Raw genomic sequence first — 14219 nt, 5'->3', positions numbered from 1 at the left:
AAAGAAGCCAAACAATAGGCATTCTCCTCCTCCCTAGCAATGGATCAAGTCTGACCTAGCTTAACTACTAAATCTTCTCATGCCTATTTTGTGGGAACCAAGAAGCAAGTTTCACACAGAATTCGTTTGGACCACTGTTCATAAACTGGCTTTCTTTTACTGAGGGTTAAAGTCAAGTAAGGCTTTCATTTACACACACACACAAATGATAATTCTCCAGGTCAAGGTTAACTGGTAGCAAATCATGGGGAGTCTTGTTTCACTGCTTCTGGTGACATAATAGCAAGATAGGACAAGTGGGTAATAGCTTCAAGCTGAAAGAGGGTAGGTTTAGGTTAGATATACAGAAGAAATTCTCCACTCTGAGGGTGGTCAGACCCTGACACAGGTTGCCCAGAGAAGCTGTGGGTGCCCCCTCCCTGGCAGTGTTCAAGGCCAGGCTGGACGGGGCTCTGAGCAACACGGTCTGGTGGAAGGGGTCCGTGCCCATGGCCAGGAGGTTGGAATGGGATGACCTCTGAGGTCGCTTTCAACCCAAACTATTCTATGAGTCTATGACTTGGTCACTTTTAGGAGCCTTAATCCATCATGTTTACCAGAGCCAATTCTGATTTTAAACCACTGAAGTAATTTCTGAAAAGGCACGATAAATCAAAACATCAAGATGAAAAATAGTCCCTTGCTCCCCTCTTCCTAAAGACAATAAAACACACAAAATGTGCATCATGTGGATTCTTCCACTTCTTAGAGCCACTGCTTTAAAAGCCCATTTCCCATCTTTCCAATTTTTTTGTTTGCCGTAAGAAAGCTAGAGTAATTCTAGCTCTGTTTCAAATACTAACATACATACTGAACAACCCCTCTATTTTGCTACAGAGGAGCAGATGCAGTTTTTAAACATGGGTTACTGAAGTTTAACCAAGTTCTTCCTGAAATTATTTTTAGAAACTAAATTACATACTGCATAACCATTCCCACGGAATACAATCTGAAACATGGTGCCTATGTTTGTATGTTTTTCCACTGTTGTATCTCTGGCAATACTTCCACTGAAAGGAAAAATGCAGGAAAAAAACAATGAAACAAACAAAAAACCCAACACAACAACCACTGCCTGTTCAGACTTTAGAAAAAAATTATTTAGAAAAAGATCAGTGAAGCTAACACATGCACTCCATTCCCAAATAAAGTTGCATTTAAATAACATAACAAGAACTATTGGAAGTGTATGCTCTCAAAATAAGAGTAAGATTAAAAAAAAATAAAGAAGGGGAAAAGTGTGTCCTTAAAGCAGTTTCAAACAGAATTGTTTTTGTAGACTCATGCTCTTAAAAAAAGAATCTTAATTTCAGAATCATTTACAACATTTTTCTAACAAATTTAGTGAAGAGATATTTGCTTTTTAAATTATCGTCTCAGCTAGGACACTGACTGGATTAACTTTGCAAAACAGTTGTAGGGATGTTGAATTCTAGAAGTCACTTTGTTTAGTAATTGAATAAAAAAACCACCCAATTACAGAACAATTTCCCAAGGAGCTACTATGGGGCTGCTGTTGCACAGACAACCTCTTATGGAAAAGCAAAACTTTTCTTGCTTTCGTATTTGCAGTTTTACTTATTCTGTACACAAGTATCCCATGAAGCTCAAATATAGTTTAATTATGACATTGTTTCATAGCTGCTTTATCTGATCTAACTGGAGTGAAACCTTAAAACAGCTATCTACTGCACTCTAAGATAGAACTTATAAATAAGGAGTCTAAATGTAATTCCCTAATGACAGAAATTCAGAATAGTTAAGCAGTATCTTAAAACAAATTTATGGTTATGAGTGGCTTTGAGCAACACCTTCACAACGAAGTATGATTTACTTACGGGGCTTGCGTGCGAGTTGTATATTCTTTGAATTCACTGTCATGTATGGTAAAGTATGGCCTGAAATCGCTGCAGTACTTCAACGGTGAAATACAACTGCAAGGTAGAACGAGGATGTTTGGTGTATGCATACAATGCAAAAGTTCATGAAAGAAACAAGCAAATCCAAAATTCAAAATTCTTTATTATATTCAGGTCAAATAAAGTTGCACTCAGCTGCAATCTACAGTGACTCACTTGGTCATTAGTTAGGAAGCTCCACTACATTTACCTAACAAGTGCCAACACGGTTTCTGAAGATTCTGATGGTGATGGTGCCATCACGATCAGTGGTTCTCCTAGCAGTACTAGTTCCCAAAGCATCTGAATGTGAAAGAACACTGGACAGAAACACCTAAAAACAGATTGAGGTATTTTAATACATTTAGCATAACCAGAAGAAATACGTATTTGATTAAGAACTGGATAAAAAGGAAGTTTGCAGTAGTATTTAATAGTCTTCTGAAAAATATTAAATACTCCTGTGAAATGGAATGTTTAATGAACTTGATTATTTATTGCAGTTTCAGCCTGCATGTTGTTTGAATTGTTTTTTAGACAGCTTTACAGAAAAAAAAATATTAAAAACAATACTGATAAATGTTAGCTTGCAAGCTATTAGATATATTATGGAACCGTCATAAATCTTTGACTTGTGGGAATTCACTAGGAATAAATCAGCCCAAACTCCTACCTGAAAAGATCTACTTCATGAACAGTCGGTAAAGCCATGGAGATCTGAACATCTGCCTAAAAGACATCGCAATGCTTGGGTTTTAGTCATCAGAATACCTAGATATTAAACGAAATAGTTTCCCTTAAATGTTTACAGACAGTAGATGGTATATACCCTAATTATTTACCACCACTGTATTGCTGCAGTATGTACTACATTATCTCCACAAGTACCTATTTTTTGTGTGCTAAAAATCAAGACATCCCCCACCACACTCCCCCCACTTACAGGCATGCGACTTCTGATTCAGAAAAGACATAAAATACTGAAACTGTTTTAAACAACAGACACACAGCACATGAAGGCACGGACTCATTTGTTTTATATCCTTCTTCTATGGCTAAAGATTTTTAATTCAGTTTTCATGCTCAAAAAAGTCTAGTATAGTTTCACCCATTCAAAGGATGTTCAAGTTCAGCAATTTTGTCAGCCAGCCATCCTCTTCCAGCAGCTGGACATCCCTCTTCTGAAGTACTTGGGGTAACTGGGTTAAAAATACCTTTTCCAGGAAGAATCCAACTCTAGTCTCCTCTACTCAAACTTTCAAAGACTATGGACTTCATGATTATCAAAGTATACAAGGATTTGCTACTGATCTTTTATGAACAAGTTTAAAGCAAAAGAAGAAAGGCAGATATTTAGCTTTGTCTTGGGGTTATATACAATAGAAGTACCTAATCTCTACCTGGTGCATATTCTGTACTATTGGCGTTGTTCCAGGCTTGTCACGATATGTTGGAATCCGCAACTTTGAAAGAAAAAGAAAGATTTTTTTTTTTCTCCCTTTGTATCGAATTCAGCAGAGACTTAAAACGCTGACTTACAGACAAGATAGAACATTGTAAGAGGATATACTACAGTATATCCTGCTTTATTTACACTACAGAACACATAACAACAAATACATAGCTGAAGACTACAGCTCATTGCTACAGGAATCAATATGCAATACTATGTAGTACTACACTGCAAACTGAATATTAGAACATGAAAATTATACTTCAGTTAAAAAAGACTGTTGATAACATTAGTCACAACTATTACAATAATTTCAATAAAAATACAGTTGAATGTTGGAGAGGATGATCTGAAGTAAGATTATGGGGTTTTAAGGTGGTACAGAATTACTTTTAGAAAAAATCCTCTCCTAAAACATCAGACATCCTGGTGGGTATGAGGCAGAATCCAAATAGACTGAAAAACACAAATATATTTTTCTGACCTCACAATCTGCATCTATAAGCCTTGAGTACTACAAATTAAATCATACTGGAAGCTGGTGTGCACAAATGGATGTAACTTATACTCAACAATTCAAACTGACTGACCAAGCAGTGTAAAAAAACAGGGACAATATCACTGAAGACTGTAATTACGGCTTTACTCAGTTTAGGAATGCAATTTCTACTCTTATGGATCAGAATTACTGTGAGATAAATGCGGGCAATACCCAAACGAGACATACCTGACTCTCATCATTATCATCCAGCATCCAGAACACTGCTTTATTAAATTTGTGCTTTCAGAACAGCTTCAGAAACTTGTTCCTCTCCCTGGTGATGTACGTGCAGCTAGGCATAAACTTGAGAGTAGCTGCTAAGCATGTACTTCCGACTGCAATCTCTGGATCCACCAAATCCATTTAATTGCACTTCACACGAAGATGCTATGGATCCCAGAGGCCCAGTTCTCCATCACCATTTAACCTCTACAGTTCGTCCCCATGCACTAGGTACAACTTCCTCAAAAGCTTTCTTCAGACATATTTCACTTTCATTGAAAATTATCAACAAATCAAGAAATTAATTTTTGGTGTGTGGGTCAAAAAAGACTTTTACTTGTCAAACTTCAGGAACAAGAATGATTTTCATCTATATATATAATTTGCTTCAGTGAAACTTCATTTTTAGTATTTTGAAGTGTTACTTAATATTTGATTTGACAAATATAATTAGCATTAAAGTCTCCTAGAATGCATATTCTAGAAGGATAATATAGACACTGCAATTAATAGTTGTTTTGAAACATCGTTTTTTAATATCTACAAAAAATACATGTTAACCTATGCACCATAAAAGATCCTCCCCTCCTCCCCCCAATCAAAGAACCTAATCAAGATGTCCCAGACCTTCACTCTGAGTGGAGTACACAGCTATTCCTGTTCTGAAGTATGAGACACTGAAAACAAGGCAGAATACAGTGAGTACGTATACAGTACATGGAGGGGAAAACACACGCAGAGAAAAGTAAGCGCAGGAGTATTTACCTTCATTATAATGCCCATAATAGGCAAATGCAGTATTTTCCCTGGAATCGGTGGTGGCCAACGATCAACATCACTACAAACTTAAAGGAAAAAAAAAAAGTATAATTTATAAGTAGTTTATATATGCTATAATTCATGATATTGTAGTCACCTTTGTGCACACTGTAATTTTAAATTAGTGCTGATTGCCCATAACAGTTCTACTTACCTCTTGATCACTCCAATCTCTAAACCAGTTTCACAGCCTTTTTGACATTCTTAATGTATTATTTCATTAGAACTATGAAGTTTTTCATTTCAAGAAAACAGTACCCTTTTCTTGCATATTTTGTAGCAACTAGACTTGCAATTAGTTGAAGAAATGTTATATGAGTAACCATGAAAGTACATATTAAGAATATTTGAAAAGAATTCATACATTTATGTACAGTAGCTACTGCAGACCACACATAGTTAAGGAAAAAGCTAACTTTCTAGCTTGGCTAGAAACTTTTCCAGCATTTTGTTGTAAATAGTTACAAATTACAAATTCTACTAGTTTCTGCACAGCTTATTTTGTTCACAATACAACCTGTCAAAACCCCCACGTTTACCTACAGGTGATTAAAAAATACAATTCCTTCATCAAGAACGGCTTCCACAAACTGCTGCTCAGTGAAAGCACAAAGACACGAATGTTGTATAGGGCAGACACAGTACAAACAACACAGTGCTTCTAGGCTAAGAACAAGTAACTTTCCCATTTGGCCCTCTCTTGTTCTTAAAAGTTCTACAGTAAGGCTGAGGCATCTGTTCTCAGCGCTGCTCTTCTGCATTTTCCCTTCGGTCAAAAAGAAAACCCCAAAAAACAGCACCCTCCCTCAAAAAACCCCTCACACAAGATGACATTTGTCCTGTTGCTTAACAAAAGTTCTCAGAATGCCCAATTCTCTTCAATCTGTGAAGAGCGCAAACTAAGGATTGCCATCAGCTACCTGTGCTGAACAGCTGGTCCTGAAACATACAACAAAACCCTAGATGTTTTTTATGGGGGAGCTTCAGCTCTCCCATGGAGGATCCAAAATTACATTAGCTCTGTTCAGTGATCTAGAAATCAAGCCAGTTTAGCTGCTAAAGTTTTGACCGTCTACGCTGCAAGAAGGCAGAAACACAGACCAGAATGTGACAGCATTATTTATTTCTCCAAAAGAAGTATGTAATATTACAAGAGCTCCTCCAGAACAACTTAATAGTACCACTACCTGCTTCCAGGAAAGCTTCACTTTTTTCAAAATATTCTGGTGCTATTTGCTTCAGCATGGTGCGAAAGAGATGGACATAAGGTAGCTTGCTGATGAGGACCAGCGACTGGAATAAAGAGTGACAAAACATAACTGTAATTTTAAGTTAAGCCTTTCCCTCAGTTCTACTGCAGTTCTAGCGGTTATCCACAGAGAACGTCAAGTGTGATTTCTCCTCACACCTGCAAGCCAGCCACATATTTCACTACAGGCAGCTGCAAACAAACTCCCTAAAGTTCTCAACTTTTGTTTTTAAACACCAAAAAAACCACAAAAAACCCTTCTGTTCTGACAGTGCAGCTGGAATATAGCACAGCTGATGTAAAATTAGACCAATTTACTATGAATCTACAATTAATTTAGTTAAGAGAGCAAGATATTCTTTCTGTTCCTCTGAGATCACTGAAAAATAATTAGTTTCTGCATTAACATTTTCCTAAAAGAATTGAAATTACCTTCTGGAAATAGCCTCTTTTTAACGATTTGTCTCGAACTTGTCTGAAATATACATAGCCATAGTAATATGCTGGATCTTTCTGCAAAGGAAAGGAAAGAATTCAGTGCAACAGCCTGATACTGCCCCTTCTTTCTTAAGCATTCAATATGCATTTTAAAAGCTTATTTCCCTGTAAGCTCCAAAGTTGGTTTGATACAATAAACTAGAAGGATTACTCTGTTTATTGGCATTATTGTTTTTAATAAGTACTTGAAAGAGAAAACATCAGTGTGTGGAAACAGCTGCGCCTTCTGGCTTGACTATTTTTATATCTGCATTCTCCTGACACACTATGAAAGCAAAAATAGAATTAATTTCCTGAGGAATAAATCAACATTCCTAATTTTGCACAGTAGCACTAAAAAGATTTTAGCAGTTAAAAAATTTAAAAGCTGTAACTTGAAAAAATAAAAGCTAGTCTTTCAATGTATCAGTTTTATAAAAGATTCTTGGAACATTAAGGAAGCATGGTCTCACATTTCAAAGATAAAACAGCAGCTTGATCCTTCCTACAAACAGGGATGCATGTATGTGCCACATAAACAGATCTAAATTGAGTTTGAGAATCAGACTACCACTAGCACAGTTAAAAGCCTCAATATTCCATAAGGATATGCCTAGAACAACTTTTAGCCACTACCTCTTTCAAGTAACTGCTCCATCTTCCACAAATGAGCAGTGGAAACAGAGCGACACTCCAGCATTTTTTTTTTTAAAGTAATAAAGCACTTCAGATTTCCAAAAATGTAATGCTTCTTACAACTCGATCTACAGGTTTCTAGTCAGCAAAAAAAAAAATAGGTCTGGTCTTCAGTTTAATTCCTTGCAGTTCAAAACCCATAGTAATAAAACGTACAGAATAGTTAATGGAACTAATTATTAGTTATTACGATAACGACATGCTACAAAACCCACATTTGCTAAGCTTTGTCTTTCAGAACATCCAGTTCAGAGATTTTGTTATTCAAGCATTAAATTTAAGCCTGAAGACCCATAAATTAACATTACCCAAAAGAAATTGACTTCATTTTTTCTTATTTCCAACCTTTAAGCAAACTGGTAGATCTCTATCCAATTGGTCCAGAAAACAACACAACGAGACTTTCCTTCCAGGAGAGCGTCGAAATCTAAAACAGAATTGTGTGTCCCCAAGACAACCTACATATGGGGAAGAGATAAACAACAACCAGACAGTATTCTGAGTTTGAGCCTTGTTTAACATGAGGACTTGTTCACAGCCAAAGAGGTATAACAGCTTTCATCCATTTATCTTGCACTGCTATTGTGCCCTGCTGCTGCGACCATTTATATGCTTCTGTTTTTATAAGTGAACAATTTGGCATCTTTGGCAACAATAAATATCCCTCCCTCAACAAGAAAAAAAGTCACTCTGCCTCCCAATGAGTTTATTAGACTGTCACGTCCTCCAACAGCTCTGCTAGTGGCTGTCCTGCTACTGTTACTACACATTTTATTGGGCTGCCTGTATAGTTCTGATTATCTTAACCACACGTCATTTCTGCCCTGAATGACTGCGCTTAGCCTTTTTTTGACACCAAACAGTTCATACATAAGTCACACCGCAACAGTGTATTATGCTGATCTCTTGTAACTCCGTGGGCAGGCCTAGGACTCCTGCAGAAAACTGAGTGAAACTGAGTATTACTTCCTGTAATACTCCCAAGGAGTGATGTTTCCCTTCATTTCCATCAAAATTATTTCTGAAGGAAAAATGTAACTAAGTATACTGACTATCTGCAGTCTGACAATAAATTTGGAGTAAGTTTGTATCAGATATCAAATAAACTTTCTCCAGCTGGACCATGAGAACTGCAGTGTCAGAACTTGTATCGCTGATACTCTCACGGCTGTGTTCTCACCACTGCAGATGCTGTCTGCTGTTAAAAGAGAAGCAGCTCCAAAAAACCTTTAGCTCAAGCAGAAGCTATATAAGCTGAACAGAATGTGCTGTTCGTGGGAACAGCGATAAGGGGGACTGATGGAATCTTAAGAACATGCAAGTACATTATTCATTCCAGCAAACCCTTTGGAACGCAGTGTTTTTAAAAGGAACATAATCAATCAAAGGACAACCTCCTGAGCATTGCCAACCTGTGGGAAGCAGACTATCTTCACTGTAGCAATGTAAACGTTCATGTCAGTGACCATAAAATCCAACCTACTATTCAACTTACAGCTACTGTTACAGCAGCAAGTTTCCAGCTGGCAAAGGACACTTGCTTCTCCAGTCTGAATCTAACTTCTTCGTTACTGCTTTGCTCTTACTGCTTTTGGACATAATTTGCAAAGACCTTCAGGAAAAAAAATCATGAAGTCACCACCGATCATCCAAATTCTTCACAGCTGTCCTGGCTGACCTCAGCCAGCACTAACTGACTAAACAGCAAGGCAGAGCTCCATTCACCCGGTAACTACTCTTCAGACTTCACAGCTCAGTGTCATCTCCTTTTCCTTCAGTCACATACATACTGCTACGGCATCCATGGACAGCCCAAGCCCGCAGTCAGGCTCCCGGGCCGTGCAACTGGCAGCGTGGATTCACAGCAGCGCGCTGGGGCATTCAGGGCGGGGGCTGAGAACCCCCCGACGCTGCAGCAGGAAACCCACAGCGCCAAGACAAAACCCAAAGCAGCAAAACGTGGTGTGAGGGGATAACCACCCTTGAAACATGTAACTAAAGCAAGCGCTTAGCAATACAGATCCAATCAGAACAGGAAAAACACAGCACATGCCAGTAACAAAGTACTAAATATTCGCTCCAAGTTTTCCTAGCTAGTTCCCTTCATCCAAAGCAAAAAAAAAAAGCTATACATGAAAGTCCTAAAAGTAAATTACCCTTAATCATTAATATGTTGACATATCATTCAAAATATGACAGCTTCTTATTTAACTAGCTTTTCTGGTACACAGAATTTTAAAATACTGGTAAATGTCTATTCTTTCTTCAACAACCCATGCAGAAAAGGCAAAAGCATTATTTTAAAGATAACCACACTAGGAAACTTCACTTAAAAATACAGGAAGCGTCACGATCTAGTACCCGATTAAATCCATTTTCCCCCTAAATTCATAGCCACTACAAGTCCTAGAATTATGTCTACTTGTAGTTGTAAAACAAACAAAAAAAAAACCACCCATGAATTAATCTTTTGAGCCACGAAAACCTAGGGAAGACTGACCTCAAATTTAGCTGCAAGCTAATAATTTACTTAACTGCTATACTGCACAAAGTTTTTATTTTCATATTATGGCCTATAATGAAAAAATAAATTGTAACAGACAGCATACACTCCTAGCTAATTTCTGGAACACGGGTTTTACACAAGTAATCCCTTTATATCATTTGAAACTTCCGCCTACCAAGAACGATCAAGAACCTACAGTTTCTTAATAGGGACATTAAAAAAAGCAAAAAGGTGGGGTTTTTTTCATGCTGAAAGTAAACGCTCCTTGCATACATCTATTCTGCCTAAAATAACTTCACTACCACTCTAATTTGAAATAAACAAAAAAGTTTTTTAAAAAAAATCAGCCTTTAACGCATTTTTTTGTACCTTCATTACACCTTTTAAAGACTGGACAGATTTATAAGCATTAACAACAAGAGTAGGTAGTAGCTCTTCACAGGCATGAGAACAGGGCCTGTGAGAACCTCATGAAGTTCAACAAGGCCAAGTGCAAGGTCCTGCACATGGGTCGGGGCAATCCCAAGCACAAAGACAGGCTGGCTGGAGAAGCGATTGAGAGCAGCCCTGAGGAGAAGGACTTGGGGCCTGCTGGTAGTTGACGAGAAGCTCAACACAACCAAGCAATGTACACTCACAGCCCAAGAGGCCAGCCGTACCCTGGCCTGCATCAAAAGCAGTGTGGCCAGCATGGCGTGGGAGGTGATTCTGCCCCTCTGCTCCACTCTGGTGAGAGCCCACCTGGAGTCCTGCGTCGTGCTCTGGAGCCCTCAGCACAGGAGAGACATGGACCTGTTGGAGTGGGTCCAGAGCAGAGCCACAAAAATGATCAGAGGGCTGCAACTCATCACCTACAAGAAAAGGCTGAGAGAGTTGGGGCTGTTCAGCCTGGAGGAGAGAAGGCTCCGAGGAGACCTTATTGCAGCCTTCCAGTACCTGAAGGGGCCTGCAAGAAAGCTGGAGAGGAACTTTTTACAAGGGCATACAGCGATAGCACAAGGGGTAATGGCTTCAAGCTAAAAGAGGGCAGATTAGTGAAGTTGTTCTTTTGTGAAGAAATAAATATGAAAGGAAGTGTCTGTACTTCTGCCATATCTTTTTGCAGGTGGTCCAAGTCACCAGCCACATGCCTCCAATTTCTCTTCAGCAGCAGAACAGTAGAAGCATAGATTAAAGATGCATTTCGCAAGCAGGACTAAACACAGCAACAGAAGCATCAAGAATAGACAAGACATAAGGTAGCATAGGTTTTCCCTTCACAACTGTTATTTCTAAATACTTTTGAATTTTAAAGTCAGTTTCACTGTTAGTAATTTAGAAAATACACATTTCCTCCTTCATGACAAGATGGTTCCATATCCCTTCCATTTGTTTTATCAAACCATGCAAATTCTGTGCCTACACTTCCCTCTACAATGACAATACTACTGTTTGGTTTAAAAGCTAGACTAACATGCTCATTCTTTACTTCCAAAGTATTCCGAAACATCTGTGTGTCATCTGGAAGGTCTTATAAATTAAATATCAGGAATGTGAATGTATGTAAAATAATAATAATTTTAAAAATTAGTTCTCCAACTTTACTGCAATACAGACAATTATAGTTTTATATTTAACCTTATTGGCAACTTTTCTGTATTGTAATATTAATTAAGATAGTCAAATAAGTATTTAATCTAAACCCATGAATTTATACTGTCAAATTCTATCTTTTTCAGCATAGCTTAGTCCAACAACAGACGACTACAGAGTGAAGGAAGCACTTACCTGAATTAGAATCTGGAAAAGACAAATAGCAAATATTGGTTTTCTAAAGGGTAGGGGAAAGAAAAGAGAGCCGTTATATTTCCTGAAATTACTAAACTCAAACCAAATCATATACTTATACAGCGATCATGGCTTACCTCTTTATCTGTGAGTTTTGAATGTGGAGGATATATTACCTACAGGAAAAAAGTATTACTTTATTTAAAAATAAACTGGGTTTAAGCAGTAAACTTCTATCAAATATTTTTATGATACAGCCGTCAAATACCTGCCTGACCTTAGGCTATTTTCAATGGTAAGCTATTAGTATCATGTCTCTGTTCTTATTTTTCATATGCTTTCAAGCTAACTTGATCACCCATCTTTACAAGGTATTTTGGATGCCAGTTGGAGACCATAGAGATACATTAAAAAATTCAGAGTACTTGAGGTTTTTGGTGCAACGGGTCTCACAGGAGAGCAAGATTACACCCTTTAGATTTAACTTGTACATACAAAATGCAGTAGATTATTCCATAGAAAGCCAATTAATACACTATTGTCTGAAATCTGTTGCAATGGATAGCTAAGTACGAGTAATCAATCCATCCCAAAACACTCTGTTTATTAATACTAACTTTTGGAGGATGAACATTGGCCCCAAATGAGAGCTGGGAACTGTGAGAACTGCAGGAATACAATAAAAAATCCCTGGCTTTTGTACTGATAGAAAGTAAATTTAGTTAATATGTTTTGACAATGCAGAAATCAAAAACAATGCAACACAACGTAAGATATGGAAGCACTGTCATTTAAAAAAACTTGGACGTACAAAATCAGTGATTATTCAAGTGAGGAAAGCACATACAGAAAAGAGGACAAACCTGAGACACTTCAATTTTGGCTAAAAAGTTCCTCAAAAAAAACCCCATAACTACTGAAATGGGCGGCTAGCTTGTAAGCAAAGGAAATTCGACATAAATTCAAAGAAGGTTTCAGGGCTTCCATAGACGGGAACTTATCTCAGAACAAAAGTTCAATGCAAGAACACTAACTTAGTCTACAGCCTTCATATTACCATACTGCTAACATCCAGTTATCTAATTTAATCTTGTTTGACAAAATGTAAGTTATCTCCTGATAACATAACGCTACCCTACCCTACAGAAGACAACAAATGTATCCGCTGGCGGGTCTCTGACTGAGCAGACTTTCTGTCCCCTGTTCATAAAGACTCCAATTAAATATCTTCCCCCCCCATCTTCTATCTAGTGATGTCCAAGCATACAACATACTGTCAGTATAACTAAAGCTAAAAGTAGAGATATAGGTGGAACACCTGCATACCGCATTTAGTACACCTATCATCATCTTTTTTTCCATCTCTTAACATTTTCCGATGCTATCATACTAATCAATACACTTAAATGTAACTCTTTCAGCAGTTGAATGATGCTGAAATGATCTGCATGTAGCCAGATGACTGGAGTACAGAGCAGACTTGAATTCATACTCCTCTTCCTCACCAGCCCGTGTATCTTCCCAGAAGTGAAAAGGATGAAAAACTGTTGTAACTGTTAACTCTATCCTGTCACATCTGCCCAGCCCTTCTGACGTGCATGAATGGCCATGTCAGAATCATGTGGTGATACTGAAAGTAAGCGTAGCCCAGGTGAAGTTTCATCAGATTTCACAATGTTCTGAATAACCTTATTAAAGAAATCGAAACAGAAAAAAGCATGAACATCATTCCTGTGAGCTACTGCTATGCCTGCTGTTCATCACCAGAAGGTGGGGAAGATGAAGCTGCCTATCAAAAGCACAAAAGCAAAGGGGGAAAGACAAGGCTGCAAGCGAGACACAAAGAAGCATAATTAGTGGAGACCACTGCTTTCTAGTTTCCAAATGTTTGCCTCCATAATCTAAATGTCCTTTATATGTATTTTGCTTCCCCCCACCAGAAATAACAGTCTAACCTGATGGACAGGAAACAAAACAAAAAAGCTTCATTTGTAGGTGAAAGCAAATAAACTTGAAAAGTGTGATTATTGGAGAAAATATAACTTTGGTAACTACTTGGGAACTCTTCCCCTCAGCACTGTCACAGGAACTTTCTTCTAGAATTGCAGGTTTGGGCAAGGAGCTGCTTCTTTCTGTCTAAGGAGTTTCCAAGAAACAAATAAAACATCATCTTCTGCGTAGGTGTGCAACAATAGAAATGCTTGCTTTGCATTTCTGCGTCTTCTGATATTCTGTACTGTTAAGTAACCTAATTGTTAAAAATTCTAATGGAAAAGAAAGAGCTAAGTATTCTCCCTGCAGCAACATAACCAAAAAAACTCAGCCCTCACTCATGTAGACTTTTTAATTGTCATTTGATTCATCCATTCAACTAAAATTAATGGGACTGTTCACAGCGTGTTTCCAGACAGGACAGCGGCTACTCTGCTCCCCTCAGCCACCGCGCAGCACCTGCTTACAGGCTGCAAGGAAATGCTTGTCCTGGTTGCTAACAACACCTTAGCACATCCAGCAAACGTAGCACAGTATGCTGGTTTCTTGTTTGCACTTCT

At 38.0% G+C, this 14219-nt stretch overlaps 1 protein-coding gene across 3 annotated transcripts in view; it reads right to left on the bottom strand.

Moving 5' to 3' along the window:
* DENND6A (DENN domain containing 6A) overlaps nucleotides 1-14219 on the bottom strand; it is a 35971-nt gene that overhangs the window by 14571 nt on the left and 7181 nt on the right. The window contains exons 1-11 of one of the 3 annotated variants that reach the window (XM_075433102.1): nucleotides 12994-13711; nucleotides 11805-11843; nucleotides 11668-11710; nucleotides 7740-7852; nucleotides 6654-6734; nucleotides 6157-6265; nucleotides 4919-4998; nucleotides 3338-3400; nucleotides 2611-2666; nucleotides 2149-2271; nucleotides 1878-1973 (exon numbers count right to left, since the gene is read on the bottom strand). In XM_075433102.1, coding sequence (XP_075289217.1) covers nucleotides 1878-1973; nucleotides 2149-2271; nucleotides 2611-2666; nucleotides 3338-3400; nucleotides 4919-4998; nucleotides 6157-6265; nucleotides 6654-6734; nucleotides 7740-7852; nucleotides 11668-11710; nucleotides 11805-11843; nucleotides 12994-13029 — 839 coding nt within the window. In that variant the 5' untranslated portion in view covers nucleotides 13030-13711. Of the gene's footprint in view, nucleotides 1-1877; nucleotides 1974-2148; nucleotides 2272-2610; nucleotides 2667-3337; nucleotides 3401-4918; nucleotides 4999-6156; nucleotides 6266-6653; nucleotides 6735-7739; nucleotides 7853-11667; nucleotides 11711-11804; nucleotides 11844-12993; nucleotides 13712-14219 lie in introns of those variants that run through there. The other 2 variants (XM_075433101.1, XM_075433100.1) reach the window with 2 other exon arrangements.

Source organism: Opisthocomus hoazin, chromosome 11, assembly GCF_030867145.1.
Source record: "Opisthocomus hoazin isolate bOpiHoa1 chromosome 11, bOpiHoa1.hap1, whole genome shotgun sequence".
NCBI lineage: Eukaryota > Metazoa > Chordata > Aves > Opisthocomiformes > Opisthocomidae > Opisthocomus > Opisthocomus hoazin.
This window is presented reverse-complemented; position numbering and strand designations above follow the sequence as displayed.